We start from the raw sequence: 26,770 nt of genomic DNA, 5'->3' as shown, positions 1-26,770 counted from the left end.
TTCAAAAACATGCCCCCGTTGTAATTACCACCCTCCTTTTTCGTCTAACTGTAAAGTGGAGCTTTCAAGCGTCATCTTGTGACTTATTCCAAAATTGCCCGCGTTGTATGCACTACCACACATGCTCCCGATATACCATTGTTACAACAACTGACAGAAAATTCCAATAAAGGAACTAGTCCATGCCCAGATTACTGCATTCGAACCTCCACACCATCATCTACCAGATGCTCTTTCACTGCTAGAATAGGAACCTGTATCAAAGCAAAAGCTTGAGTGTCAAATTCAAACCCAAGAACATATGCTAATTTTACTGCATCAAGAACGTGTATACTAAGTTGATAGAGAGAACAATTATGATTACGATGATCAAATAAATAATGTGGAAGAAATCAGCCCTTCTAGGACAACATCCAAATTCAAGATGGATAAGGATTTTAGCATACTGTGCATAAAAATTAGTAAGAGCTCATGGTCTTTGTTGAATATATGACAGATTAACACAGCTAAACGAATGGACAAATCATGTAAACTATCAGGAAAAAGGCAAAAATTGTGTAGACAAAATAAAATTTGCTCAGCACAAGGTTATGACATGGCTTTTTGATGAAATTTGATAGCGGGATAGTCATAGTACCTCTTTCCGATGGAAAATGCCAGCAGCAAGGGCAGCCGAAGCATTTGTTTTCTCAAAGACTTCAGAAAAATGTTCCACAGCACCAGCGCCACTACTTGCAATGACAGGAATCGTCACAGCATCCGACACCATTTTGATCAAATCTATATCAAATCCACAGCCCTGACCTGCAAGATGAAACGGCATAATGCATTCAGCGGCTATAATATAAGCAACAGTTGACAAGATACTTTCAATATATGAAAGTTATAGGCTACAAGTTGTTTCTTTAACTCCATATTTACATAGCCAAGTTTTAATCCAAAACAGCAGTGTACCAGTGATGTCCTTGGTTAAACAATGTTAATGTATTAAGACAAGTTGGAATGGCTTAATTAAGCTACCTTGAGAGATCAACCACGAATGAACCACTAACAAACATCCAAAACAGAAAATCAAGATTACCAAAAGAAACATAAAAGCAAATTACATGCAACTACACATCTTTGGCTGAACTAAAGTACCACAAAACTACAGTTTAACAACCAACCGGGCTGACCTATAAACGAAGCATGGACCGGGCACATCAGCATACAACCTGATGGCTTGCATGGAAAAGGTGGGGTGAAGGAGCCCAAGGCATGGAGTGGTGCTACATATCAGGAGAATGATACTTTTTGAAGAGAACAGGAGAATGACACTCGACAGATTACTTGGCCCATGTGGCAGCTTCGCAACAGGGAGAAAACAAACATGTCTTACAGGTGTGCCCAGTTGGTTAAGAGCACTCAGTTGACTAGAATAAAAAGTATTGTCAAAAGCGTATTTTCTGATACTTAAAGAATATTTAATTTTTGTGTTTTATCAAGGCACAGTTTGCAGTTGCTAAACTGTCTTGTGCTGAACTTATTTTATAATCTTTTGTGGAAAATACACAAGAAAGCAGGCAGAAGTTGGTTAGCGAAATAATAAAATAAGCTAAAGTGGGTGGAGCAAATGGGATTGTAAGAATCCACCACAATGCAAACACAGCCTAAAATAAGTAATTTTGTGACATTTTTATTAGAGCACATGCAGCTTCATGAAATGTACTCAAAACCATAATTTGAGCCTTGGAAATGTTTCAGAGGCTTGGCAAGACATTAAGAAGTTCCACGCAGCTAGTATGTGTGGCATAACAAGATGATGAAGAAAAAGGCTGCTCAGCACTTTGTGCACATACCATCACAATCAATGCAGTTGAGTAGTATTTCTCCTGCACCCAATTCTTCAACAGCTTGTGCTAGTTCATATGCTCCTATAGGCCGGCTGTCACGCCCACCACTTACCTGGAACAAAAGTAAATCAACACTTATGCTGTTACAAAAAATGACAATACTAGACACACAAAAACTTTACTAGAAAAGACCTAGTATCTTAATTACTACTACCTCTGTGGCTCTGTTCCTAAATATAAGATGTTATAGCTTTGTCCTCAGTCAAAGTTCTTCAACTTTCACCAAGTTTAAATATAAAAATATAGTAATATTTAGAATTTTAAAAAGTATGCGATGAAGATATATATCATGACGAATTTAATAAAAGTGATTTAGAGTTATTGATGTTGGTAGATTTTTCTATAATCTTGGTCAAACTTTAAGAAGTTTGACTTCGGACAAAGTTAGAAAATCTTATATTTAGGAACATAGAGTACTAGATATGAGTTCTAACCCGTTAAACCCGTACACTTGTAGCTAAAAAGATTGTACAAAATATATCTAAAAGGAGAATGCTTTTTTGAACAGACTGATCTAAACCTTTTGCGTAAGCACTCACATGAGTACTAAATAAATCTTTGTATGATGGAAGTGATAAATCAAACCAGTAAAAGCAGACAAAAAGGACTTACTGTGCACTGGTACCATGCATATTCTTCTCCTAATGGACCTGAAGAAAGTACGGGAAATGTGAGAATATTTTAAATGCAAATGTTGATCTACAAGGAATATATGCAATCATACCTTTACTGGACACCTTTACAGTTTTAAATTGCACTTCATCTGGACTTTTGACATATACTCTTCGAGGATCAATACTTACAACTACAGCCTGAGATGAGAAAAAGCTTTGTTACGATGAGCGATTTACAGGTTATCTAAATTTTCTACAAGATATTGGAAAAAGAGGCCTTCATCTGAAATAGCGATAAACCAACTTCATGAGTTGCACATCAGGATTCATGAACTGAAAACATGGAAGTAATTATTATTGGTGCTAAGTTTGAGGGGCCCAGTTGCTGACCACAGAAAAGGCTTGAATGTGCCTAGTGGAACTCAGCAGGTCTCCCCTATATTTAGAAGGGTAAGGAAACAAACACATGATCAGGCACGTAATTCTTTCATGTTGTTATATGAAAGAACTAATACCAGAGCAATACCAATAAAAAAAATTTATAGCTATTTAGCCATGTGATAACATTGTGGAGGAGGATCAGATGCACCAACTTTTTTACTTGGTTCAGTAAAGATTACTGGAGTTTGATTTAAATTTGTTGGAATAGTTTTTACAACCTTTTGATACGCTGGACCTGATCAAACCTCAAGCAAGATTTAGCAAAATATGGCTCAATGTGCTTATTACCTTGGCATGCTGGAATTCATGGATAAAGAGTAATACATGCATGTTTGAAGGACTCAACCAGATAAAAATAGATGGAAAAGGTAAGTACTTCTAGATAGATGGTTGATGAGAATGATGACTTAGATGCATCAATTGGTTAAACTGTTTTAGATGCACAAAGTTTGGTTCTACTCTGTACTTTTTGGGTTTTTGGGAAATCTTGACTAGTGTGGAGCCTGTGGCTTAGTAACTTGGTCTTAAATTGTAACATTTCCTGTTCATTATTACTAATATATATATTCAGTACAGTTATATCCTACTGTTTCCGTAAAAACAAACTGTCACACTAAGATACTACCCTGTTCCTAAATATAAGAAGTCATAGCTTTGTCCTAAGTCAAACTTTTTCAAGTTTGACCAAGTTTATAAAGTCTACCAACATCTACAACTCCAATTTAGTTTATAAAATCTGTTACTATATATACTTTCATAGTATACTTATTTGATATTTAGATCTTAGTAGATTTTCTTATAAACTTGGTCAAACTTAAAGAAGTTTGACTTGGGACAAAGCAAGGACTTCTTATATTTAGGAACGGAGGGAGAAATAGATATGTGGCATGTCAATGCCCAAAGGTCAGGGTAATCCTAAATTCTAGATAGCAACGCTGATTGTGGATATTGGTCTCTCAAGTATCTTGAATTTTTTTTCTCAGTGCATAGTAGTCATGAGGTCACTAGACGATGAAATTCAGCAGAGTTTTAAAAATGCAATATAATCTCTGCTAATTAGTTGTCGGAATGAAAAACTTGGTTATGATTTCGTTCAGTTTTTTGCATTCTTCATTTCCCATGCAAATTAAATGATAATATAAATACCAGATGTAATTTAGGTTATACGGAGTAGATGGTAATAAACCACTACAAACGCAAAAACAATGCAGTGGAGATAAATAGAAAAATAAACCTGATTTCCATATACTCTAGAAATCTGCTCCAAGCTGCTTTTCCCTGTCTTTACCTGATACACAGGAAGCATTATGAGATTGGGAATTAGCTGAACATTGTGAGGAGAATAAAATACATACACCAGTCTGTAAATAGGCTTCAGCAGCAAAAACAGCATCGCTCCCAATTGAAATCTTGTCAGCACCAGACCTGAAATATTCCGATGCTACTTCCAAGCTTGAATAGTATCTGAGTAGAGATAAGTCGACATCATTATTCTGTCATAATTGTTTTCTTGGTATTGAATAGCACCAAATATGACCCCACAAAAAAAGCGGAAGGGTCATCACGGTTGGAGATGGTGACAGTGACATATGAAACATGGAGAGTTGCACATAAAACAAGGAATAAGATAGTAACTCCGCTCAGAGATTGGAACCTACATAAAGTTTACATTAAAAATCAGGCCTATTCAGTGAATAAAGTCAGGGGGGGGTGGGGGGTGATACCATACAAACTATATCATCAAGTCAGCAGGACTAATATATTGCTAATCTGATAAATGCGGGCATTAATTCAAGATTGCTAGAAAGGAGCTCCACATCAATGATCTCTACCATGTGAGACCCGCCACACTAGCTGACTTTCACGTGGTGACCTATATCATAGCTGAATCATACGGGAAAAAAAATCATATGTATGGTAGAAGCAACTTTTGCTCGAAGAAAAGGAAGATGAACTAACCTTCCACTTGCATCTGTGAAGTCTCTTATACCTCCACCAACTGTAAGTGGCACAAAAACTTTTTCAGACGCACAACGTAGTACCTATCAATTGTATGAACATGTCACTTCACCAGATAAGGGCAAGTACTGGAAAGATTCGGGAGTTACAAAACTCAAACAAACCTCTAGCATTGGCAAATCACCCAACGGAAATGCACGGAAACCAGTTATATTCAAGAAGCTGACCTAAAGGGAATTTTCATTCATGGTGTCAGATCATAAGTTCATTAACGGTGAATATAATACCATGTAGAAAAGTACCTCATCAGCACCATCTATGTAGTATTGACTTGCTAATTCCACAGGCTTGCCAAGATTTCTTACCTATAAGCATGGAATTCAAAGATATTCAAGTATATAATGTTATGTTTCTGCAGAACTATAAAATATGTTCCAATCTATTTCTTGATTGTGCAGATACATCAGAAACTAATTATCCCTAAAGTGCCACTGACTAACCCTAAATGACCAACTGAGAACTAGCCCTAATACGCCAACGGAGAGCTAATCCTAAGGTGGAAAAGGTTTTGGTATTCTGAGGTCAATGAATAAAGCTTGGTACCTCTTTGCTACTACTATGATCTCTTACATCATACTGGTCACCTTTTGTTACCACGAGATCCCCATTATCATTTGACCGAACATCAAGACATGCTATCACCTGGAGAAGTGAAGGGAATTAGAAGGATGAAAATGAAAACTGTGGTCGACACTGAAACATTTGGCATACAGAGCTTACTCTCTTTGCAAGTTTTGAAGCTTTTCTACGAGGTGGGGCCTGCATTAGAGATATAAGTGTGGATTTTTATGTTGAAAGAAAGATGAAAAAGAACTGCAAACGATAAAGCCACACATAATAATTACCTTCGTCCCTGAAGAGTTGGGGCTGAGAAATTTTTCAAAAATGGAAAGTCCAGTAGCTGCACAAAACACAAGAACATCGCAAATATATGCTTAGAAATCCTAAAATACATTATAGTACTCAGTACCCTGGCAATTGAGGCAAGGTGAGCTATAAGAACTCAATAATTACAAATTATATCCACACAGTTAACATACATTATGAATATTTACCTGTGAAATATAATATAGATTCACTATTAAACTACAAATTTTACCTCCGCTCTTCTCTGGATGAAACTGAACTGCCTGAATGTTGCCCATCGAGACAGATGATATGAAGCTCTGACCGTAGTTGCACGTCGATGAAATCCAGTCTCTGTTATCATCTGACTGGGCATGCCGAAAGAAAGAAACAACTCACATTTCATGGGTCCGCAAAATGAGGAAGCATCTAGATGGAGTTGCTCCTTACAGGCAAAGCGTGATAAGAGTGAACAAAGTACACATGGTAGCCATTTGCTCCTTGCAGCAGCTGCGTGTCCTTGGTGATCTGGAGGGCGTTCCATCCAATGTGGGGCACTATGAGACCCTCGGAAGAGTCGAATCGCCTGACGACTCCAGGTATCACGCCAAGGCCGCTTACTAAAGCAGGGAATGCTACTATCAGCTCCTGCTCAATCAAAGCTTTCCAAGCAAGTGGAATGAAGGAATGATACCATCAGTCTTACCAGGGCCGTTCTCCTCGCTTGAGTCGAATAGCAGCTGCAGGCCGAGGCAGATGCCGAGGAAGGGGCGGTCCCTGCGGATGTACTCGCGAAGCGCGTCAGCCATGCCGGTGCGGTTGAGTACATCCATGGCAGAGCCAAAAGCTCCGACTCCGGGGAATACGAGGCGGTCGGCGGTGAGGATGTCCTCAGGGCTCCGCACGTCGCGGATGTTGAAGCCGAGGTGGCGGATGGCGTTGCGCACGCTGCGGACGTTGCCCGCGCCGTAGTCCAGTAGAGTAACCGCTGCGGCCACCGAAGGACCAGCGAAACAAAGCAAACTCAGCAGACAAGTTATGGATGGAACGGGACGAATTCCGGAAGGGGGTGGGGATGGTCAGGATGGTGCTTACTGTTGGCATCGCTGGACGCGCGTACCGAAAGGGAGGCGGGGCTGCGCTGTTGGTTCCTCCGCTTCGAACGACCGGCAACGCAGGGGACGGCGTGGTTGGCGGCGCCGGTGGCCATTGCTCCCTCAGGGCGAGAAAGGGACGGAGCCACGGAGGGTCGAACTCGAACCTCTCGGGTCCAATAGGGTATGCTCAACTGGACCCTCAATTTTTATGGGCCGAAGGTGCGGGTCAGTGGGCCGACCCGCCCCCACTTGCAGGTCTATCTCCCTGCAGAGGCGGCGGCAGCATTGGTCTCTTGGCTCTTGGCCTTTCCCAGCTCCGGAAGCCACACGGGTAAATGCCACAATTTCGATCAACTAAGCCCAGATGAGCCCAGTTGTTGTATACCTTGCGTCCCAGGTAGCACCGGAGGAAAAACAATACGGGTACCTTGTTATGAGCGACAGTAGTACAAAGAAAAACAGTCCGTGATTTCAGCGGCGGACCCAGAATTTTTTTGCACTTGTCTCAAAAAAATAAAATTGCACGGGGCCAGAATACAAAAGATTGCTATTAGGGGACCAAACCATAAAAATATATAGTCTATACTCTAGTACTAGGAGTATAAAATTTCAGGACATAGGCATGATTTTTGGATCTCAAAGGAGTCAGGGCTCCTGCTGGTCCCGCTGGCTCCGCCACCGCGTTATTTTTCATGTTTGCATGTAATACTTAGATCGCATCATTGTTACAACATATAAGCAACGCTGCAAATTTGTTAAGGCTGACACATCTCATTTATTCGCATGTATATACACTCTCTAATGTCTAAACAATAGAATTATCGTCATTTAACACAATGTTTCTAGTATGTCTGGAAGTATGGTGGACACTTGCCCCACCTACGGTTGTCCAACAATCTAAAGTCCTAAAGTGAATTATCTCCGCTCACGTACATTCACATGTGATGTTTGAGCGGAGCATCACGCACACAACTAAGATCAGCCATTGACACCACCATTGGATCCCCATAGTATCGAAATTATTTAGGCTACAGAAAAAGGCTAATTATCTAGATGTCGATGAAAACAAATTTGATTGCTTGCTAAATCCTACCCCCTCTATTCTATTTGAACTAAAACCACGACAATAATTATGGGACAGAGGGAGTAGTTATAAATTAGGGATCAAACTATCACAATAATTTCTATGACATGTATCTCAAAACAAGTACGAGGTCAGAAATGATTCCCCAAAATAAAGATTTTTCAGGCAACCGTGAATTAGCAAATCCAAGAGTCGAAATGTTTTCTCCTCCCTGCAACACAATTGTTCTAATGGTGCAAAATAGACACACTTGCGAAACAACAGTGAGTTTTATGAAAGAAAGATCAAACATGAATATCATGCTTAACAAGTATACTTGCTAATTTTGTGCGAATATATGCCCATACACATAACGCAAAAGAATACAATTTGTTACACTTCTGTACTATGCAAAGTGCACCAAAGACAGTACATCGATGACTGAAGTCACAAAACAACTTATGCTTTAGCTATGGAACTGCAGAACATGATTAAGCCTTTCTGGGTTGTGGGCTTGTGGCACATGAACTGCCGTCGGTTTATCCCATATCTTACTAGGAAGTGCTCTTACAAAACATTGTTATAAATGACGTAGTGTAGCAGAAAAGAAAAGAAAAACACGGTGAAACTTGCCCGCAAACTGCATTTGGAAGAGCACTTTGGCTGTGGTCTAGAATTTATGAATACATCTTTATACACGCCACAATGCAAAGCAGATCGGCAGTCAATCTTGCTACAATACTTTTAAAATATTGTTATGAAGATATGATAAACCTGAGTGGTTATAATTATAGTACTCTAAAACTAGGCCGTCCGTGCAACCAGCGATTTTGGTGGACACTAGCAGCGATGCTCCTTTTCCAATGAAAATACATGAGCAGGCATCTCGAATTGGGGTCGAACTCACGGTAATATTACCATATGCATCTCCACCTCACCGAAGAAGCTCCTGTGGCGTCTTCATATGCGCATCGCTTCACTATTGATTTTCTAGCATAAAGATGACCCGGTATCAAATTCCCAGTCCTCATGTGGAGTCTTTATTTGGAGCTGGAGCTGTAGGTGGTGGCGCAGGTGGGCGAGCCAAATCTAAGTTCTGCATCTCGCTTGCAAGCAGCGCCCTTCTTTCTTTCAAGAAGTTGAGCCGGTTTGTCAGCTTAGATATTGCAGATGGTGGTGCACCCCCAGATTCCTGAAATAATAGCACGCATATATAATTGTGTAAATCCAGTCAATAAAGTGGCAGTAGCAGCACCCGCGACTTATATAAAACAAGGGCAAAGCAAACGGGGGTTTATGGTGACAAAATGAACACATTTATGTCCCTTGAGGCACAGAGATTACCTCTGCTCTAATACTTGATGCATTTGGTCCTTGAAGCCTGTTTAGTTGTGGGCTATTTGAGTTTTGCCTCAACAACCTTTGAGCACCTAGGCAAAACGAAACATTCTGAACTACTAAGATCTTTGTTATTATAGATATTACCACGTCAAAGATGTATTGTGTTGATAGTTAGTGCTCAATTACAGCTTATGTCAGCTGGCTTACCTATTGAAGAAGATGGATTCGGTGCAGCTTGCCTTCTTAATTGTTCAACAATCTCTGCCTGAAATGAATCAATTCTTTAATTGAATAATGGAACTGAGCAACAAAAGAGCTTAAAACACAGCCAGGTTGTGTTTTCCTCCAGTGTTCCTAACTTCAATGAGCTTAGATCCTTTGTTAATAAATCTAGTGTTTTTCTTTGGTGTCTACAATAATGATATATGTAAGATAACAAGGACACTCTTTGGGCATGGTTGTTACTGGGCACCTCAGACACTTTAGGTCCTTATTGTATATCTGCACAAATCTACTCAGATGGCTAGCTTTCTTATACAGTTTGAAAAACACACGTTATGTTTTCCATTCCAGATATTGGGAATAACATTAGACCATTCAGAGGAAGGTACTAGCAGAATAGCAGTCCCAGACAGGCCATCTCTGGCAAAGCGTAAGGAAAAGCCTTGGTCTTTGGTAGTCTTATGGTCTTACCATGCCTGCACTGGGTATCATGCGAGATACAGAATTCAGCCCAACGATTGATGATGCTTCGGTTGAGGAGCTAATTTCTGGAGAAAGGCCAGCATTTTGTTTCTCTCTGGAGAAAGGCAGCTCATTTTAGTAGATGTCTATCTAAAATATGTTCCTATCTATAACTTAGAATTCTAAACTGAAAGAAGAAAATATTAAGAAAAGCTCTAGCAAGAAAGCCTTACTCGACAAGGTTGTCTGCATTTAGGAGTCGTTTGTTGCACGATTCACATAACGAAGTAGAGCTCAGCTGGCCCTGGCCGCTGAGCTGTCCGCGGAGATCACAAGCCTTTTGCTTCAGGTTTAAAACATCAGCTTCAGCAGCAGCAACTTCCTCAAGATCAGCCTTAGTCTTTTATTAACAGAAAAAGAAATCAAATGGTGAAAAAGACTTCAGCTTCAACGAAATATAAACATGCTTATCAAGATTACTTTGCTGTCTATTGTTGACGGGAAAGACACCTGCCCTCTTCGCATATTCATCAGCCCAGATTCCAATGAGACCCTCAAACTTCTCTCCTTCTGCAGCAGGTCTCGCAAGTTTTCCACCTGTTGAGTGCACAAACTATTCTTGTTGAATGGAAAATGCACAATTTACTCTGGAAAGCGAAACAAAACAATTCCAGGAGAACGAATGTTCTATATAGTTGTGAGTTATAATGTGCTGTGTCAAACAATCGTCTGCCAGTTCCGTAAAAAAAAATATCGTCTACCAGGAGAGACTGGCAGTCATTATCAATTGAAAGTAGTCTAAAAGGATGGAACATGGGGATTCACCTATAAGTCCCAATACTGTCATCAATATATGATAAATCATATGGTCAGATTCATTAATGCCAATGATGAAATGGCATTTAAAGGTTTTAGTAGCATACTAGCATTATTCAGTTTGGACCACCGTAGCCAGTGGACGCCAGGCCATAGCATATCATAGTAACAAGAAAGATAACTACTCAGCATTATCACGAGTGCAGTAAGCGTTTACATTATTTCAAAGGAGGCAAGAAGTGGAAAGCATGTCTATTGTTACACCAACTGATGCTTAATTGTGGGTGGCTCATGGTTCAAATTGTTCTCTGAGTCAACTATGAAAATTACATGTCCACGTGGGGGTATCTGTAAGAAAGTGCTGTTAGCTCATAGTGAGCTAGTAAAAACCAACTCTAGATAGACCCAGTCAAATAGAATCCATAAAAAATACACCTAAGAATCATATGTTTCAATAGATTTCCAGGGATGTTTTTTCATACAAAATGAAGTTTGACCACCAAACTGAGCCAGAACTTCGTGGCTCAGTTTTTTTTTTTTTTTTGCTATGATATAGGACAGTGTCCTTAAACTACAGAACATTTCTGTGGGGGGAGAAGTATGACCAGCAAGAAAATGCTGTTTTTATGACAGTTAATCAAGCATTTATTTAAAAAGGGGTAATGTGGAGGGGTGATGAATTTGATGTAGTACTGCATGTCAGATTGCTCCAGCATCATGAATTAATGGCTCATATAAAGGAATGCAGTGGCGGAGCTACGCTGAAAATGAGCCTAACTCTTAAGCTGCGGGGGCCAACCAAGTTGCCTATTTCTTCTAATTATAAGCCTAACAACCTGCTAATTAGAAAAAATCTAGGCTCTAAGATGTTTAAGATGTGAGGACCCATTCTCATACTTAATGTAACATTAACTCATTGCTTGAGTTCAGATGTTTGGATAGTACTTGTGCTATAACGGCTAGCATAATATTCCTGCTCCATATTGTTTCTGATCTAGGTGTTCTCTTTCTAGAAGAAGAAAAAAGGAACATTTAGTTTGAGCTCTTACTTCTTTTTCAAGTGTTAAACGGCGTTCATGTAATGCTTCTTTTCGCTTTTCTAGACTTGCCTGGAGGTTTACATTTTCTTTGACCTGAAAAATACAAAACATCACTTCATATGAGAGAATCTGATGTTACATAACTAGTGATCCTAGGGGAAAAGGATGTACCTCCTTTGAAATTTTAGATTGGAGATCAGCCTTGTTGTTCTCAAGCTTCTCAATAAGAGCCCTAGTACAGAAGCTAAATTAGAAAATAATAACCCAAAAAATAATGGAGGAAAATAATATGTGCTTATATGGGTGACTGCACAGGATTTCAGAATGTAGCAGTTATTCATCTCAGCAAAGTCCATAAAAGAAACATATAAATATGTTATAACTTGTGCATTTACAAAAATTGTGCGAAGTATGATTAATTGTGCATTGTATAAGAAGACAAGGATGCAACTTTTATTTCGAACTTTGCATCTGCAACCTCCTGCCCTTTTGCACAATGCACATTCAATCATATTACAGTTGCAGCAATTTTGCAGGTTTTTTAGATGTGCAAATATGCAATTCGAAACATACCCATAGAAGCAAAAAATTGCACTCTTAATTTAATGATGTTTCAAACCTCGATCTGTATGGCAAGTTTATAGAAGGTACATTTTGCAGATGGAAATGATAAATTCTTCAGCTATTATGCCACAGAAAAGACCAAAATTTCCAGGATAGACCATGGAAAATGTATATGTGCTTTTGCAGTTCACAGATGGTCATACTTGTGCATGATTTTTTTCAAGTGCATCGATCATGCTGTACATTCCTAATTGTTTCACATATTTTAGAAACACACATGTACATGTTTTCAAAAGGAGTTGCACAAAATCTGCATTTGGCATACTACATTTCGTGCACTTGAGAACATGTACATGTGTGTTTCAATAAGAAATGTGGAAAATCAACAGATGTACAACATATCATAGAATGTGTGCACTTGAAAAATTCATGCACAAATATGTACATCTATGAGATATATAAAAAGAAAGGAGATGAAGGACTAGTAAAACAATTATATGAACACATGTTTTTTGTACAGTTCATAAATGGTCTTATTTTGCATGGTCGTTTGCAAAGTTATATTATAGACTTATTATAGCATGTCATATATCTGTGATTTTTTCACATTTTTTTACCTGTTGCACTTATTTTATGTCTCCAATAAATAGCACATTCAAAGGTGCATTACAAGAGCATATAGCAGGCTACTTACTCATCATCACTGCAACACTCAACCTCCTCTGTTGACAGGTCCTTTCTTGCCTGTAAATCAATTATTCTAGTCAATTTATGTGATTATCCTGGTAGCATTGACATGCACAACTATGCAAATAACAATTACACTTACTGAAGTACGGCCCCATAAGGTCCTTTTGCTCCTATTTGCTGAGCTGTTTGACTTCTCCAAAAATTTTGCTCTCAAAGATGAACGGGAATTTGATTTTGCTATATCGTCCGTGGATGCATTTGATTCACATGATTCTTTTTCCACTTGCGGAACAGACGATTTTTTATCAATGCCCTCCCTTGACACTCCACGTTCTGTTCTTGCCGCTTTTGTAGGAGGCTGAGCAACCTGATCATTGTCATGACATGCAGTGCCTGAGATATTTGTCTTTAAAAATATGGAGCAAGTTGAATGTAAAGGTGTGACAAAGAAGTTCCAAGAGCATTAAGTTAGAAACATAAAGTTATAATTCTGTACAATCAGTATGTTTGAAGCACAGTAAGTTACTTGAGGCTTCATGCAATGATAGAGAGCAGTTATCTATTATATAATTAAGACAAAAGGACAACAAGCCACCACGTTCGTCCACATGGGCTAAATTATCTCATCCGGTTAGTTATGGTGGGTCCAGATTATAACGGTTGAAATTGATCATGTAAAAGTCTACCAGAAATATAACTCATTGGTGGAAATATAAATAGTTTGCTTGTTCTGTTTGATGCCATGGAAACAGGACTCAGACTCCATGTTTGGTACGGCACGATAGCGGATCTGATCCTTTTCTATTTTATCTCCCTAAGACTGTATTTATTTTCTACTAATCCTCCTGCCTTACATGTGTACAGCGTCATGCATCAAGTGCACTAGAGAAATTAATTAACTAAGATGTACGCAGGCCTATTTTGCACCATTTTTAAAAAATGGGTATACCTGGCCTTTGTATCAATTGATGCACAGTCATTTTTATTGCATCATTCAAAGCCAAAATATTATATAGTTCACAGATCACAAAAAATAGATACAAAAATTAACCAGCGAAAAAGATGGTAAACTTAAGTGCGGTCTACCCTAAATTGTTCCATCTTTGTCACACAATGCCTAGATGGCTAGACAAGAGGACAACGAGTGTGCAGAGAAAAAAAATTCAATTGCTGCACATTTATGATACGTGATCCGGGGCAGGGCATGTGGCATTCATGGGGCCAACATAAGAAATAATTTATAGGAACATGTAAAGTGAAACAAAAACAGCTAATTTCTGGAATAAAAATTAATATTCAAAAGTTGGTAAATTTAGTGTAGTCTACCAAATTGCTCTATCTTTGCCGGACACATCAACCAGATAAGAGGCTGGCAAGTCAAGGGAGGGGGGAGAATTCAATTACTAGACGCATCTGAGGATATGTTACATCTATAAAGCCAGCGTTTGAAAGGAATAACTAGCGGGCACCATCGGAACTCACAGTAACCCGGAGCGATGGAGAAGCAGTAGAAATTGGGAAGAAAGAATATACGGGCTACAACATGCATGGTATAGCTTAAGAAAAGAATCAGTAGGCTAATCTCGGTGTGATACGTGAAAGGTACCGTATGAACTAAGCAAAAGATACTGTAGTGGAACACTAAAGGTAAGAGCAACAATCATGCATGCCTGGTATGTAATAAGTGATTTCATTTGTAGTAAAGATATAAGTCAATATGTATTATGAGCATGGTAAGAAAGAACAAGCTATGTCGAGAGAAAGAGATAGCGAATATTTAATCAATTTCTTATGAAGTATTATTAACATGCACCAATAATCTCATGCATAAAATAAGTTGCACATGTGTGGAAGCAATATACAAGCATTTTATTGAACTAAAAAAAAAAGATGCAATACAAAACGTGGAGGAAGATAACGTAAGGTTTAGTTACAAACCATCACTGTCTGCCTAAGTTCAAAGGAGGGCTGGGTATCGTGAATCTTACTGCCTTCAATGATGCTCTTCTTCTGAAGCATTTGTATAAGTTTTTCAATAGACAAAACCTCCCGTGGGTTCAGCTCATCTGGCACTCTTACTATGCCGGCCTGGTGCCTCATGCTCTAGGCACTAGAGGCTCCTTTTGGTGGCGGGATATCATGAAGTTAGAGGGGAAGTTCAGAGATTTTGCTAAAGTGATTCTTGGGGATGGTAGATCTGTTCGCTTCTGGGAGGACGATTGGGGCCATGGTGTTCTGGCTTCTCGGTTTTCAAGATGTTATTCGTTCTTCAAGGACAGAAACCTCGCGGTCAAGGATGTTGTTGATTCGGATAATCTCCTCTCGCTTCTTCATCTGCCAGTTTCTGTCCAAGCTTTTAATGAGTTACGTGAGGTGCAGGGTATCATCTATGCCACTAACTTGGATGCATCGGTTCCTGACGCCTGGAGATGCGCCGGGGGGAGTTCTTCCTTTTCTTCCCAGAAATATTATGCTTCCTGTTTTGATGGTCTTCAATCTGATCTGGTCATGCGTTGGGTTTGGAAGAGCAAGTGTGTTCTGAAACTTAAAGTATTTGCTTGGCTCCTGCTCAACGATAAGCTCAACACTTTTGCAATGATGAACAGAAGACATTGTAACAGATCTGACAATTCTTCTTGTAAGCTCTGTCTTCTGAATGTGTTGGAGGATTGTGACCATCTCTTCTTTACATGCCCTTTTAGCGTCTCTTGCTGGGGCAGTTTGGATATCTATTGGGACATGTCAATGGACATTAGGGATAGAGTTAGGGCTGCCAAAGCTTCTTTCAGTGGTCCTAGTTTCATCATGATTTTCCTTTGTGCAGCCTGGCAAATTTGGAAGCAGAGGAATAGCTTTATCTTTGATAGGTCTCCTCCCTCCTTGTCTAGTTGGTTTGCTGGTTTCAAGCAGGAGCTGTTCCTGTTGAGTCATAGAATTAAGGAGAACCATAGGTCCATCTTGTTGGCCTGGTTGGAGTCTCTTGTCATTCCTTCTTAGTGTGAGGTAGTCTGTGGCTTGTTGGTTCAGTTCGTTGGTGTGTCCTTGTGTTCGGGGGTTCTCCCCCCTGTATATTTGTACATTCTGTTTTTTTCTATTAATAAAATTATACTGTCGGAGCCTCTCCTACAGTTTTACTTTTAAAAAAAACATCACTGTGCAGATTTAATTCTTATTAAAACGTCCTCATAAAATTAATGGTGGAACATAACATATATAAAGGGATGAGGAGTGGAAGATGGAAAGGGGGAGAATTTATCATGAAACTCTTTGGTTTTACATGACTAAGCGTGGATCTTAATTATGCCAGTGGTCTCTCACTGTCACACACCAAGACGTAGTAAACTTAGTGGAAATTTAATGCACAAATCCAATCATGTTTCCGTGTTTTGAGTGATATATATCTCAATGATAATATAACGTAGGAGGCAAATAAATTAAATAAACAGTGATCTCAAGGTTAATTAGCTAAAAAAAGTACTCCCTCCGATCCATAAAAAGTGTCACCCACTTAGTACAAAATTTGTACTTAGTACAAAACGGACGACACTTTTTATGGATCGGAGGGAGTAATAATCTAGCCATGCAAATGCACGGGCCACCAAGCAAATTTATAGTCTTCTTCAATATCACATTGAAGGCCATTGTGAAAAGTTTCATGCACCGAACTAGTTCACCCAAAAGCTCAAACTGATGGGGAAAGGTCAATCCACTTACAACACTCCCCCTCACGTGTGGCTCCCTCGGGCCTAAACGTGGACCGAAAGTGGGCTGCAATTAACTCAAGAACTCTTGGCTCTGATACCATGAAGAGGTTCATGCACCGAACTAGTTCACCGAAAAGCTCAAGCTGATGGAGAAAGGAGGCCAACCCACTTATACTTCAACACATTGATCTACTGTGAGTGTGACCAAGGTATTTTCATGCAGGAATAAAATTACAGGCTTCAAGAAGATATTTGAAATATGCAATCAGCAGCCCCTATAAAAGATTAACACTCCAGTTCTAAGCCAGAAACGCTGAATCAACTATACGTGCTTTATCAGTGTATGCCTGATGAACTTGTGTGCAAGCTGAATATGGAAGACTAATCAATTTATCTTTATAACTACTTTGTTCAACCACCAAAATAGCCTTTTAACAGAACACCCATTTACTAGATTTAGAAAACTTCAGTGATTGATTAAGTCGCACATCGAGGAGACGCTACCCAGTGAATGAACATGTTCATTATATGATTCGGAGCATTGACTGGAAACAGTCAAATTAATTTTGATAAGAAGATCTACCATCAGAATTTTCAACAGGCAGATTACCCATACTCTCTTTCTATGAATACAAGCAGTCATATCCTACTTTTGTTTAAGGAAACATGCTCTTTGCAGGACCTTCTGACACCAGCACCCAGAGTGCCTCATCTATAGTTTTTTAAATGAATATATTGCTATCAGTTGACGTACCTTGTCACGTTCACTGCCACCAGAAGAGTGTTCAGTATTATCATCCAAGTCTTCTTCAATGTCATCTTCACCAGAATCATAAGAACCATCCTCATCACGGTTGTCATTATCCGAGGAATATTCCTTGTCAACATCACCGTCATCAGACTCGGTATAAGCGTCCGAAGAACAGGAACCTTCTTCCAAGTCCTATTATAGATAACTACTGAATTAGAATTCATGAAAAGTTTGACACAATATAATTTCCAGAAGAACTTGATTACAGAAAAGGAACATGACAAGGGAAAAACAACATACATCAAATATCTGATCATATTCCTCGAGCATAATGATAACAATAGCTTGAGCATGGTTGGCGGCTGCGGCAGCTTGAAGCAGCTGGAATGAACCATCCCCAGCCATACTAAAGTCACTATCAATTTCACATTCACCAAGAAGAAGAGGTCGAAGAAGGAGTGGTGCCATGCATGCCGCCAAAGCAGATTGAGACATCCTATTCACAGCTTTGTGCGATTCAACAACCTGCATCATCTTAAGAATCCTAAAAGAAAATCAATGAGTTTGGTGTCCATTTGTGAAATCTGACGTCATTATTGTTGTACAGACTAAATTTAACTCATAATCAAACCAGTAGAAGAATGTAGACGAATGAGGACGCATTCTTAGGATGACAGTGCAAGCCAAGACAATTTTGGTGAGAAAAATTTCAACAAGGCATCTTAGGTAGATACCTCTGCAACAATTGTCGATTTGGTTCTGGGAAAACTTCATATATCACTTTGTTTAGGGCATCAAGTCTTTTTGTCTTGTCAGATCCTGCAGCATCATTTATCTTTATCAGTTTATAATGCCATACAAAACAAAATGTTGTGGATAAGCGCATATTGTGTGCTGAACTTTTCGTAGATACTTCATGAAATATACTCATTTGGATTATGAATCAGTTTTCTTAGGTTCAGAAATGCATTATTCTTGTTGAATAAATAAATAAAGTTTGAAGTCAGTCTCACGGTAAGCTGTAACCAGAGCAGTGCAACATGCTGCAGGAATTGGGGATCCTGGCATCTCTCGAAGAATACACTGTAGTATATTGGAGCAAAAGAAATGTTACAGAAAAAAAATTAACACACTATATTCCTCTTGTGACATCAGAGTCAGTGTTGCCAAATAAATACCTTAATACAGTCACCAATAACATGCCCATCCTCTTCTGGGGAGAACTCATTCTTTCCTATAAAATCACAATAAAGACACAGCTTTAAGCAGTATACATATGGCAATACAAGTGAACCAACCAGGCAAAAAACAATTCTCAGAGATTATCCTCCCAATAAGCTCATGGTAAAGCCCTTGTGACACTACAAACTGCCGAAAATCTTAAATAAGAAGGGGAAAAGTTAGACCAAAAGGAATCACCCTTTTCGTAATCCCGAAATCTGCGTTTGACTTCTTCGACATCAGCAGACTGTCGGAGGATTCCTTCTACCTTGCAACCTACAAACAGAGTATTTTTTTCCCGCTCGTTACTGAGCTGCAAGAATTTTAAATGCCATGCTTCTGCTTGATTTTTTTCAATGTGCACCAAGATAATATGAACATAAATTTAAAGTTAACACAAAGTCAGTCTAGATAATGCACTGATTAAGTACAATAAGGAAAACACTTGCCATAATCCTCAATGAACCTCAAGGACTTCTCCAGGAAAGATGCACTGCCATCAGCATCAACAAGTGCAAACTCTGCAGGTCTCCCAATAACAGAAGATTTATCCTCCGCTGCAATTGAAATAATAGAATTTGCTTATTCCAGGGCAACATAAGGATTCCATCCCTACTGACACAGAGTGTGGGAAAAAAAATACATATACATTTGACTCAACAAATGAATCACAATATCATACATAATCTTAACTCAAGGAATTTACACAAACATATATTATGGTGTCTGTCACCACTCACAGCCACACAAAAAAAACTAATTGGATCCACAAAACGCCGTTTTCTTTACAGCAAAATACACTTGTATTAATTAACATTGAACAATAGAAGGATCCAACATACATTCAGCATGTGATTGTCCATGTCCCGTTCAAGTGCATATGTATGATCTTATGTTACTTTAGGACAAGAGGCATGCCATTTTTCTCGAATACACACGCGAATGAGTTTCATTTTGCATTAGAAGAACAAGAGGCATGCCATGGAACATCAAACTGGAACTTGTCCTACAAAAATCATTTTTCCAGTGCCCCAGAATTTCTCAATCAACACATTTATGATATGAATACTGAAGTTTTTTCTTCAAGTGTACAATGAAGTTGAACAACAAACTTTTACCATACTTTTATCAGTTGAAATGAAAATGACAAATAGGACCCATCTCATCAAATAATAAATATGAAATCTGGAAAAACTGACATAAAGAATTTGATATATACAGCAAAAATGTGACTTGTCTATTGTTTATACTAAATCAGAATTCCTAAAATCCAAAATATCATAACAGCTACCTTGCCAGCAAAAGCTCCATACTTGCAACTTCTGATACATGATGTGGACATGTAGGAATAGTGTAGCATTTCAACTGGTGAGCAACTGATGAAAGTTAACATAGCTTACACTGTTCATTCGAAGCCTCAGAAGGTTCTGTTCCATCAGTGCTGAAAATTGGATTTTGCCCCACTGTATTCGCTACACTTGGTGCCTGCGCTAAAGCGCTCTCTAATGCACTTCTCCATTCGTTGAGTTCTTCGGTAGTTTCTGCCTGCTTGGTCAAAACTCACGCCATTAAATTGATAAGCAATTCCACACGGGTATTGACTAGTAGTGAAACAAATTCCCCTCCCAATCACCAGCAGGGTTGCCACGTTCTAGTGCTCCAGTACTAAACACTGCCATTGTCCAAATGGGTACAAAAATAACAGCACACCAGATATTGTACAAGGTGCACAACCAACCTTCAGAGTAAAAGTACGGCCATCGCGACCATCGGGAAATAACACTGTTAACAGTTTCCTATCTTCTTTGACTACAACACTGAAACAAAGATTAAGATTATACATTATCAGATAACGTAAGAACTTTTACCTTTCAGCAAAACAATGAATTCCCAATGCATACCTTCCAGAGTTATTCAAGTCGATTCCACCGAGTGTAACAACTGGTTCATTTCCTCTGGGAGGTGCATTCTGAAAGTAAAGCAGAACATGGGAGCAATTGTCATGTTTATAGGTAACCTAATCTATTTATGTTTGCATTAAACCCCAATTAAATCCTCATAAATGTCACCAATAATCCTAGAGAAGTATGCTTCAGCGGTTGTACTTGGGCTGTAATCATTTAACGCTCATTAAAATGGTCACACTAACAGTCAATAATATCCTTACATTTGCTATTTAGTTTTGTATCACTTCTACTGTCCAATTAATAGTATGAAAAGAGAACTTTTTTACTCTGCCAAAGCAGGCGGTAATTCGTTGGAGTATCTGAGCAATAAGATGCCATTAGCTGATATAACTTGCATTTCACGTATTTACTTGGTACCGGCTGCCGGCTGGGATACTATATGAGTATCTATATCTACGCTACCTATTAATTTACAGTTGGTGTCTGTATGTCCGTGTGTCCGTTCATTCACAATTGTCTACCACCACCGCGGCAGAATTAATAGGCCTGACCCAAACCCATCAACAACATTTGGCCCACCGCACACAGAATTAATGGGCCTAGCCCAAAATCGGCAACAAGCGTTTTGTTGTGAATATAAATAATTTGTGGACACCGTAGCAACACACGGGGCACTTAGCTAGTTTTAATTATGCCCCTGCTCAACCTAGTCAAGTAGATTGGATAACAAGGTGTACAAACTAGATATCTGATTGAGCGGTACTAGCAGTTTAGCATTGTTAAATTTTATTTTGTTTTGTTTACAATCTAAATTTATCCATACCTTTAGTATGCTTTGTTGCAACAAAATTTGTTATAGCTTAAACAACAAAGTAACGCAATCAAAGAAGCTTTTTGAGTAAATAGCTGATGCCAAAAAACAGCAAAGTAATGCAGTATATCTTACAGGGTCACTCCTGAAGAACACTAATGATGCCCTTGTAAGAATAAACCAGCGTTTTTTCCATGTTGTCCAACCAATTCCTGTTAGGTATCAAAATTAATCAAATAGGAAGGTAGTGTAGCTACAAATATGTAGAATTTTGCATCAACTTAGACATGATCAAATGTAAGAAATGACTGATTAGAGTAAAAAAAAAAAGTTCCACGATACAAAAGATGGAGTTTAAAAGTAGGAACATGCTGATCAACTTAATGAAACCACAACGGAAGTTCCTTGAGAAAATCCATAACAATCATCAAGCATGTTTGTTGGCTGGCTCACTGGGTTTACAGTTATAATGATTGGGCAGCAATTAGTTTAGCCTATAGACCTGGCATTTGACAAAAACAGATGTTACTCTATGACCAAACTTTAAGTATATGATTTATGGCGAAGCAAGCCCTATAATCCCCTAGGCTGTTACAGAAATAAACAGAAAGTTGTTGGATTTTTAATATTCAGTACAAGAGCGACTAAAATGCACCATGTCCACTTCGAACTTAATGCGCCACTCAAAATGATTACATACTTTAGTAAAATATAATTCGCAAACTGGCTAACATCCTGTCTACTACACTATGATATAACAGTACGAGTTATCATCGTCATGTTTGCAGAGTGTCCATGATAAATGGTAATGACTAACATTGCAGAACTATTGTGACTTTAGGCCAACAGATGTTTTTCTGTGCTTGAAGCTCAACATTAATTATGTTATTATCTCATTGAAAGGACAAAATATTCCAGTTCGGTAGCCGTAGATATATGAACTGCAGGCTCTCTGACCTTAGTCTTTTACCACAAACATCTGATTTATATGTAACAAATAGCAGCTAAAATAGAGGGAGAAACATACATCTAGCGCTGCTAAAAAGAATTTATGCATCCAAACATACCTTTAGATGAAAGCAGTAAATGTCCACTCTTAAGAACCTGCACTTGAAAGACATTTAATTTGGTCATGAAAACTTTCCTGTACAAAAGTGAAGAACAAAGAAACCAATTTTTTATTTTTTTATTTTTGCCACTGAACATAATTCTGAATTTATATTGTGATTTTGCAATGGAAGTTTAAGATTCCACATTGATCATGCTCACTGAAGGAAACTTAGACTTAAAATAGTAAATCTAAGTTGTAACAATGCATAGAAGGGACACAGCTTATGTAAACATCTGCAAAGATATTCTGCTAATTAAGCTACGAAATCAGAACCTGTATAATAAAATCTAACAGCAATGTGTCAACCAAGTGTCACTTGCTGAAGGAAATAATAGCACATTAATAAGATCATTTGGAGAACTGTGTGACACAACCTTCTAGTGCAACTAGATCAGACAAACCTGGCAATTAGGACATGTAGCTGGTGGGCTATCACCAGCTTCACCGGTCTGGGAGTTTGGGTCGCCCTCCCCGCATTTGCATATCTTGAACTGACCTGCATTCTCTGAAGTCTGCGAAGATGATACCTATCAAAAGAATGAAACAATGTGGAATACTTAACATAAAGCAACAGTCAAGTGGAAACAGGCCAGGTAGAACTTGAGTTTAGTTAAAAAGAGAAGAAAAGGAACAAAGTTTTACAAGAGCAGATTTCTGTGCACATAGTGTGTAATAATGAAGGTTCTGAACAAACGGGTATTAGTTTTCGATAGAGAAAATTGACCGCATATTAGTTTCTTGTTATTGATAAAGGTGCTGTGGAAGCAATTCAATGTTCAGATGTGATAGCACTCCTTAATTAAATATCTTTCTTTGATACACTTCGCCATAAGTAAATTGTATGCATGCTATCCAGGTACCGTACTGTCCAGTGAAATAAAGGTAATTATTTTACTTCAGAAAAGAACAGCACAAACTTTTTATTTAGGGGCTCGGAAAAGGAGGCCGCTACCTAAATTTTCATTATAAAAACAAGTTGGGTTTAACTTGTTTCTGGAACCCAAACAATGCATCTTGTCCTATAAATAACAGCATGTAGGCTTATAAAAAGAAAAAAGGAAGATCACAAGGGATAACAGTTATCTTGCCATACAACAATAAACCAGAAGCTAAGAATAGGCACAGTGGAGCCACATTAACAACTCAAGAGTATACAATAGCAGTCCAAAAAGGAAGTATTGTGTAAGCCTCGTTATTTACTCATATGGTAACTCAGTCAGTTTTTATTTTTAAGTATATGATTGCAATCCAAAACAGGACAGTCATATTCCACTACTCGTAAACTACCTGATAAACATAGTAAGCATTTACTCATTAATGAAGCAAACTCAACTCTTCATCTCACTTTTTATTGCAAATGATTTACATTGATCTAGTATCTTTTGAAAGAAACTTAAATCGACTGAACCTTACTAAGTACTCCCTCCGTTCCACAATACACCTCATATAATTATTATTTTTCTTGTTTGTTTCATAATATAGTTCGTTTTTCTCTTGGCTTCCGCACCCGGCCAATAACTGTTCACATCAATTTACTATTAATCCAATATGAGTGGTCAGGCACTAGAAACGAGAGCTGCCTTGGTCCAAGTGCACAAATCTATATGTGGTGTTTTGTGGAATGGAGGGAGTACCTAAATGGTGAGGTCCAATCAATACTTCGCTGAAGTGGCTAAAATGGATAAGGAACATGGAGAAGATATAGAAAAAGAATACATGTCATAATTGAAGCATATAACCATATTACCGGCTGGTAAGGAATCCTGAATTCCGAAGCTGACATTGTCTTCTCTAAATGGTTGACTTATGCTCAGGGTGATCCCCGCCAACGCGTTGATGTTCTCAATGGGCTGATGCATTGTACAGTGTTACTAGTCATAAATTCATGATGTAACATAAATAGCACAATCTATCACAATATTTCAGTAGGAGTCACTAATTTGTATAGTTTTCAGAAAAAAGACTTCACTCTACTCAGAGCTATGGTTAAACAGGTTCTGATTGTACTCACTAACTTACATATGTGCATGAACCATCACATTGGATCAATGTCTTCCTTAAATACTAATTCAATTTATATATAAAGTCATAAATCCGTAATTCATCAGCTAAACCAAGGGAAAATTGTGATAGAGTGTGTCCATGAACCTGAAGTCAGTGCTTCACATGAATAGTGATGTACCAGAAGAAACTGAAGCATGGAAACGTTTTAAATCTCTCATGAAATAGCTTCTATTCCTTGAGTTGGCTTCTGGGTCCACCATACGTGTCAGCTTAAGATTTTTAAGCCATTAGTGTGACCTGGGGTATTATACAGCAAGAAAAATCACGAAAGGGAGGTAAAATTCAATAAATCATGGAGATAATAATTGAATATTCAAATTAAGAAGGTAAATATACTGGACTATTAGCATGCAGCTGGATTTCTAATACCATGGTCCACAGCTAACAAGAGCTTCATTTCAGTAATACTATCATGGAGGCGCAACTATAAATTTATATGTGATGCCTAACTGCCTATCTATACCAAAATGACTGCATTAACGCAAAGTGGATGTGTGGACAAACATAACAGGCAATATGGCAGATTATCAGGAGGAAGCAGCACACCTCACATCTGTCACTGTTGATTACGTTGTAATGTTGCTGGTATATTTACCACGGCCAAGCAGAAACTTCAGAGACCGATATATAACCTTCTCAGACGTGCAGTACACTATGTCCTGCCAGTAATTCAAGATAATTCAGGTAAAAATGTGCAAGATTAAATGACAGAAACAACGTACATCAATGTTATAACCAATAGCAATATACATTAGGGAAACAAGACATAAAATAGATGGAAATAAGGTGCACAACCATATGACAGGGTTGAAAACCTGACACCAAATTTCCTCCATGTACGGATGTACCAGTACCAGTACCAGAGAATCGGGCGCAAGCATTGTAAAGCAAATGTGTGCGACAATTCCATTTCTTGTAAGAAAAATCAAACGTATGGATTCAAATAAACTGCAGACCCTATAACAATTTGGGTCGTGTTAAACAATTCGATGAAAACATCCCATCCCATGTCAGACATCTGAGGTCACAGGAGGGAGATAGTCATCGTAGCACGACGCAGTTGAGAAACCAAATGGACAACAGATCTAGGTGAGCACCGAATGTGGTGGAATAGCGAATCGAGGCAATGAGGCTATCTAAAAACGAAGAAATTGCGCATCATCCCCCCCCCCCCCCAAAAAAAAATGCACCCATGAACAGGAACGGAGGCGGCAATGCGGCTCACCTGCGACCAAAAACCGACCGGAAATATCACAGCAGCGGGCACGCCATCGATCCCACCTCCTCCTTCCCCTTATTTCTCCCCCCTCTTCTCTCTCTCTCTCTCTCCTCTCTCTGTCTCACCCTCCCTCTCGTTCTATTTTCTCCCGTCTCTTCCCTCTCTGCCCGCACTTTCTCCGGGAACTTTCTTTTGGAACGGGAGAACCCAACGAAAATAGCTGACACTGCAACGTGGGCCACCATCTCACCCGGTCCCACGTGTCAGACCAACGTTCTGATTCTCCTTCCCTTTCCGCCGTTCCTTCCCACGAGAGAGACGCGGACGTCCGGACGGGGTCAAGCGATCTGAGCCGTTGGCTGAGGGACGCACGACGCGTGGCAAGACGATCATGGAATCCCCTGGGACGCTTCTGTGCGGTGCGGCCGTAGTGGGAAGCATGTCGATAACGGACGGAATACGACAGGTTCCGCTGCGGGGCCCATGAACAGTAGTAGTACCTAGCAGTATGTGCGGGCCCACGCGTCGGAAAATTTGTTTGCTTGTCCCTTTCGTTCTTGGGCATGGACCCCCGCGACCCAGATATCCCTGTGCTCACGTGTCTCCGTAATCCGGATGCCATCGATCGATGGGGGGTAGCGATCTATCCATGATTCTCAAATGATTTCAGCATCGTGATCTGTTGAGGTACATATATGTAAATATGTTGCTCCAGCCAACTGTTTTATGTTATTGTCGTTGTTACTCTCTCCATCAACGTCAGGTTAAGAACTAATGGCTGTTGATGGCCTTGGAAATCGTCATATCGGTAACAGCACATACCGGGCATGGCACTGTACAGCAGCATTTGCAGGAACTGATCTCTAGTCCTAGAT

At 39.1% G+C, this 26,770-nt stretch overlaps 2 protein-coding genes across 6 annotated transcripts; both read right to left on the bottom strand.

The window, feature by feature from the left end:
- On the bottom strand, positions 1-7,084 carry LOC100830050 (imidazole glycerol phosphate synthase hisHF, chloroplastic). Its single transcript, XM_003558270.4, has 17 exons — positions 6,908-7,084; positions 6,519-6,800; positions 6,263-6,432; positions 6,066-6,180; positions 5,812-5,867; positions 5,687-5,725; positions 5,510-5,608; positions 5,209-5,271; positions 5,071-5,133; positions 4,907-4,989; positions 4,303-4,411; positions 4,182-4,235; positions 2,617-2,704; positions 2,505-2,542; positions 1,839-1,944; positions 638-804; positions 1-254 (listed from the first exon to the last, which is right to left on the bottom strand). Exons 1-17 carry the CDS (start codon positions 7,020-7,022, stop codon positions 192-194), a joined length of 1,710 nt encoding a protein of 569 aa, XP_003558318.1. The 5' UTR covers positions 7,023-7,084; the 3' UTR covers positions 1-191.
- Positions 7,085-8,343: 1,259 nt separating this feature from the next.
- LOC100829739 (rho GTPase-activating protein REN1) lies at positions 8,344-26,061 on the bottom strand. Of its 5 annotated transcripts, none has more exons than XM_010230551.3 (27): positions 25,902-26,061; positions 25,223-25,335; positions 24,761-24,913; positions 24,360-24,462; positions 23,014-23,139; positions 22,569-22,605; positions 21,637-21,713; positions 20,685-20,752; positions 20,522-20,600; positions 20,184-20,328; positions 19,233-19,340; positions 18,982-19,059; positions 18,741-18,796; positions 18,576-18,645; positions 18,297-18,381; positions 17,863-18,106; positions 17,566-17,754; positions 13,247-13,474; positions 13,112-13,161; positions 12,025-12,085; positions 11,863-11,946; positions 10,478-10,594; positions 10,231-10,397; positions 10,007-10,112; positions 9,521-9,578; positions 9,317-9,402; positions 8,344-9,164 (listed from the first exon to the last, which is right to left on the bottom strand). In XM_010230551.3, exons 4-27 carry the CDS (start codon positions 24,393-24,395, stop codon positions 9,000-9,002), a joined length of 2,520 nt encoding a protein of 839 aa, XP_010228853.1. In that variant the 5' UTR covers positions 24,396-24,462; positions 24,761-24,913; positions 25,223-25,335; positions 25,902-26,061; the 3' UTR covers positions 8,344-8,999. The 5 variants fall into 5 exon arrangements, with proteins under 5 accessions (XP_010228853.1, XP_014752854.1, XP_010228855.1 ...); XM_014897368.2 differs by having other exon boundaries at positions 10,508-10,594; XM_010230553.3 differs by having other exon boundaries at positions 23,014-23,124.
- Positions 26,062-26,770: the final 709 nt, after the last annotated feature.

Source organism: Brachypodium distachyon, chromosome 1, assembly GCF_000005505.3.
Source record: "Brachypodium distachyon strain Bd21 chromosome 1, Brachypodium_distachyon_v3.0, whole genome shotgun sequence".
Classification (NCBI taxonomy): Eukaryota; Viridiplantae; Streptophyta; class Magnoliopsida; order Poales; family Poaceae; genus Brachypodium; species Brachypodium distachyon.
This window is presented reverse-complemented; position numbering and strand designations above follow the sequence as displayed.

Bases quoted from the DNA above. Each gene is read 5' to 3' on its own strand.
- LOC100830050 (XM_003558270.4), bottom strand. From the start codon at position 7,022: ATGGCCACCGGCGCCGCCAACCACGCCGTCCCCTGCGTTGCCGGTCGT. The intron at 6,181-6,262 runs GTAAGGAGCAAC...CGGCATGCCCAG, and splicing joins ACTCTTATCACGCTTTGCCT to TCAGATGATAACAGAGACTG. The intron at 4,236-4,302 runs GTATGTATTTTA...CCTGTGTATCAG, and splicing joins AAGCCTATTTACAGACTGGT to GTAAAGACAGGGAAAAGCAG.
- LOC100829739 (XM_010230551.3), bottom strand. From the start codon at position 24,395: ATGTCAGCTTCGGAATTCAGGATTCCTTACCAGCCG. The intron at 13,162-13,246 runs GTAAGTGTAATT...ATTGATTTACAG, and splicing joins CCTTATGGGGCCGTACTTCA to GCAAGAAAGGACCTGTCAAC. The intron at 9,403-9,520 runs GTAAGCCAGCTG...CGTTTTGCCTAG, and splicing joins GAATCCATCTTCTTCAATAG to GTGCTCAAAGGTTGTTGAGG.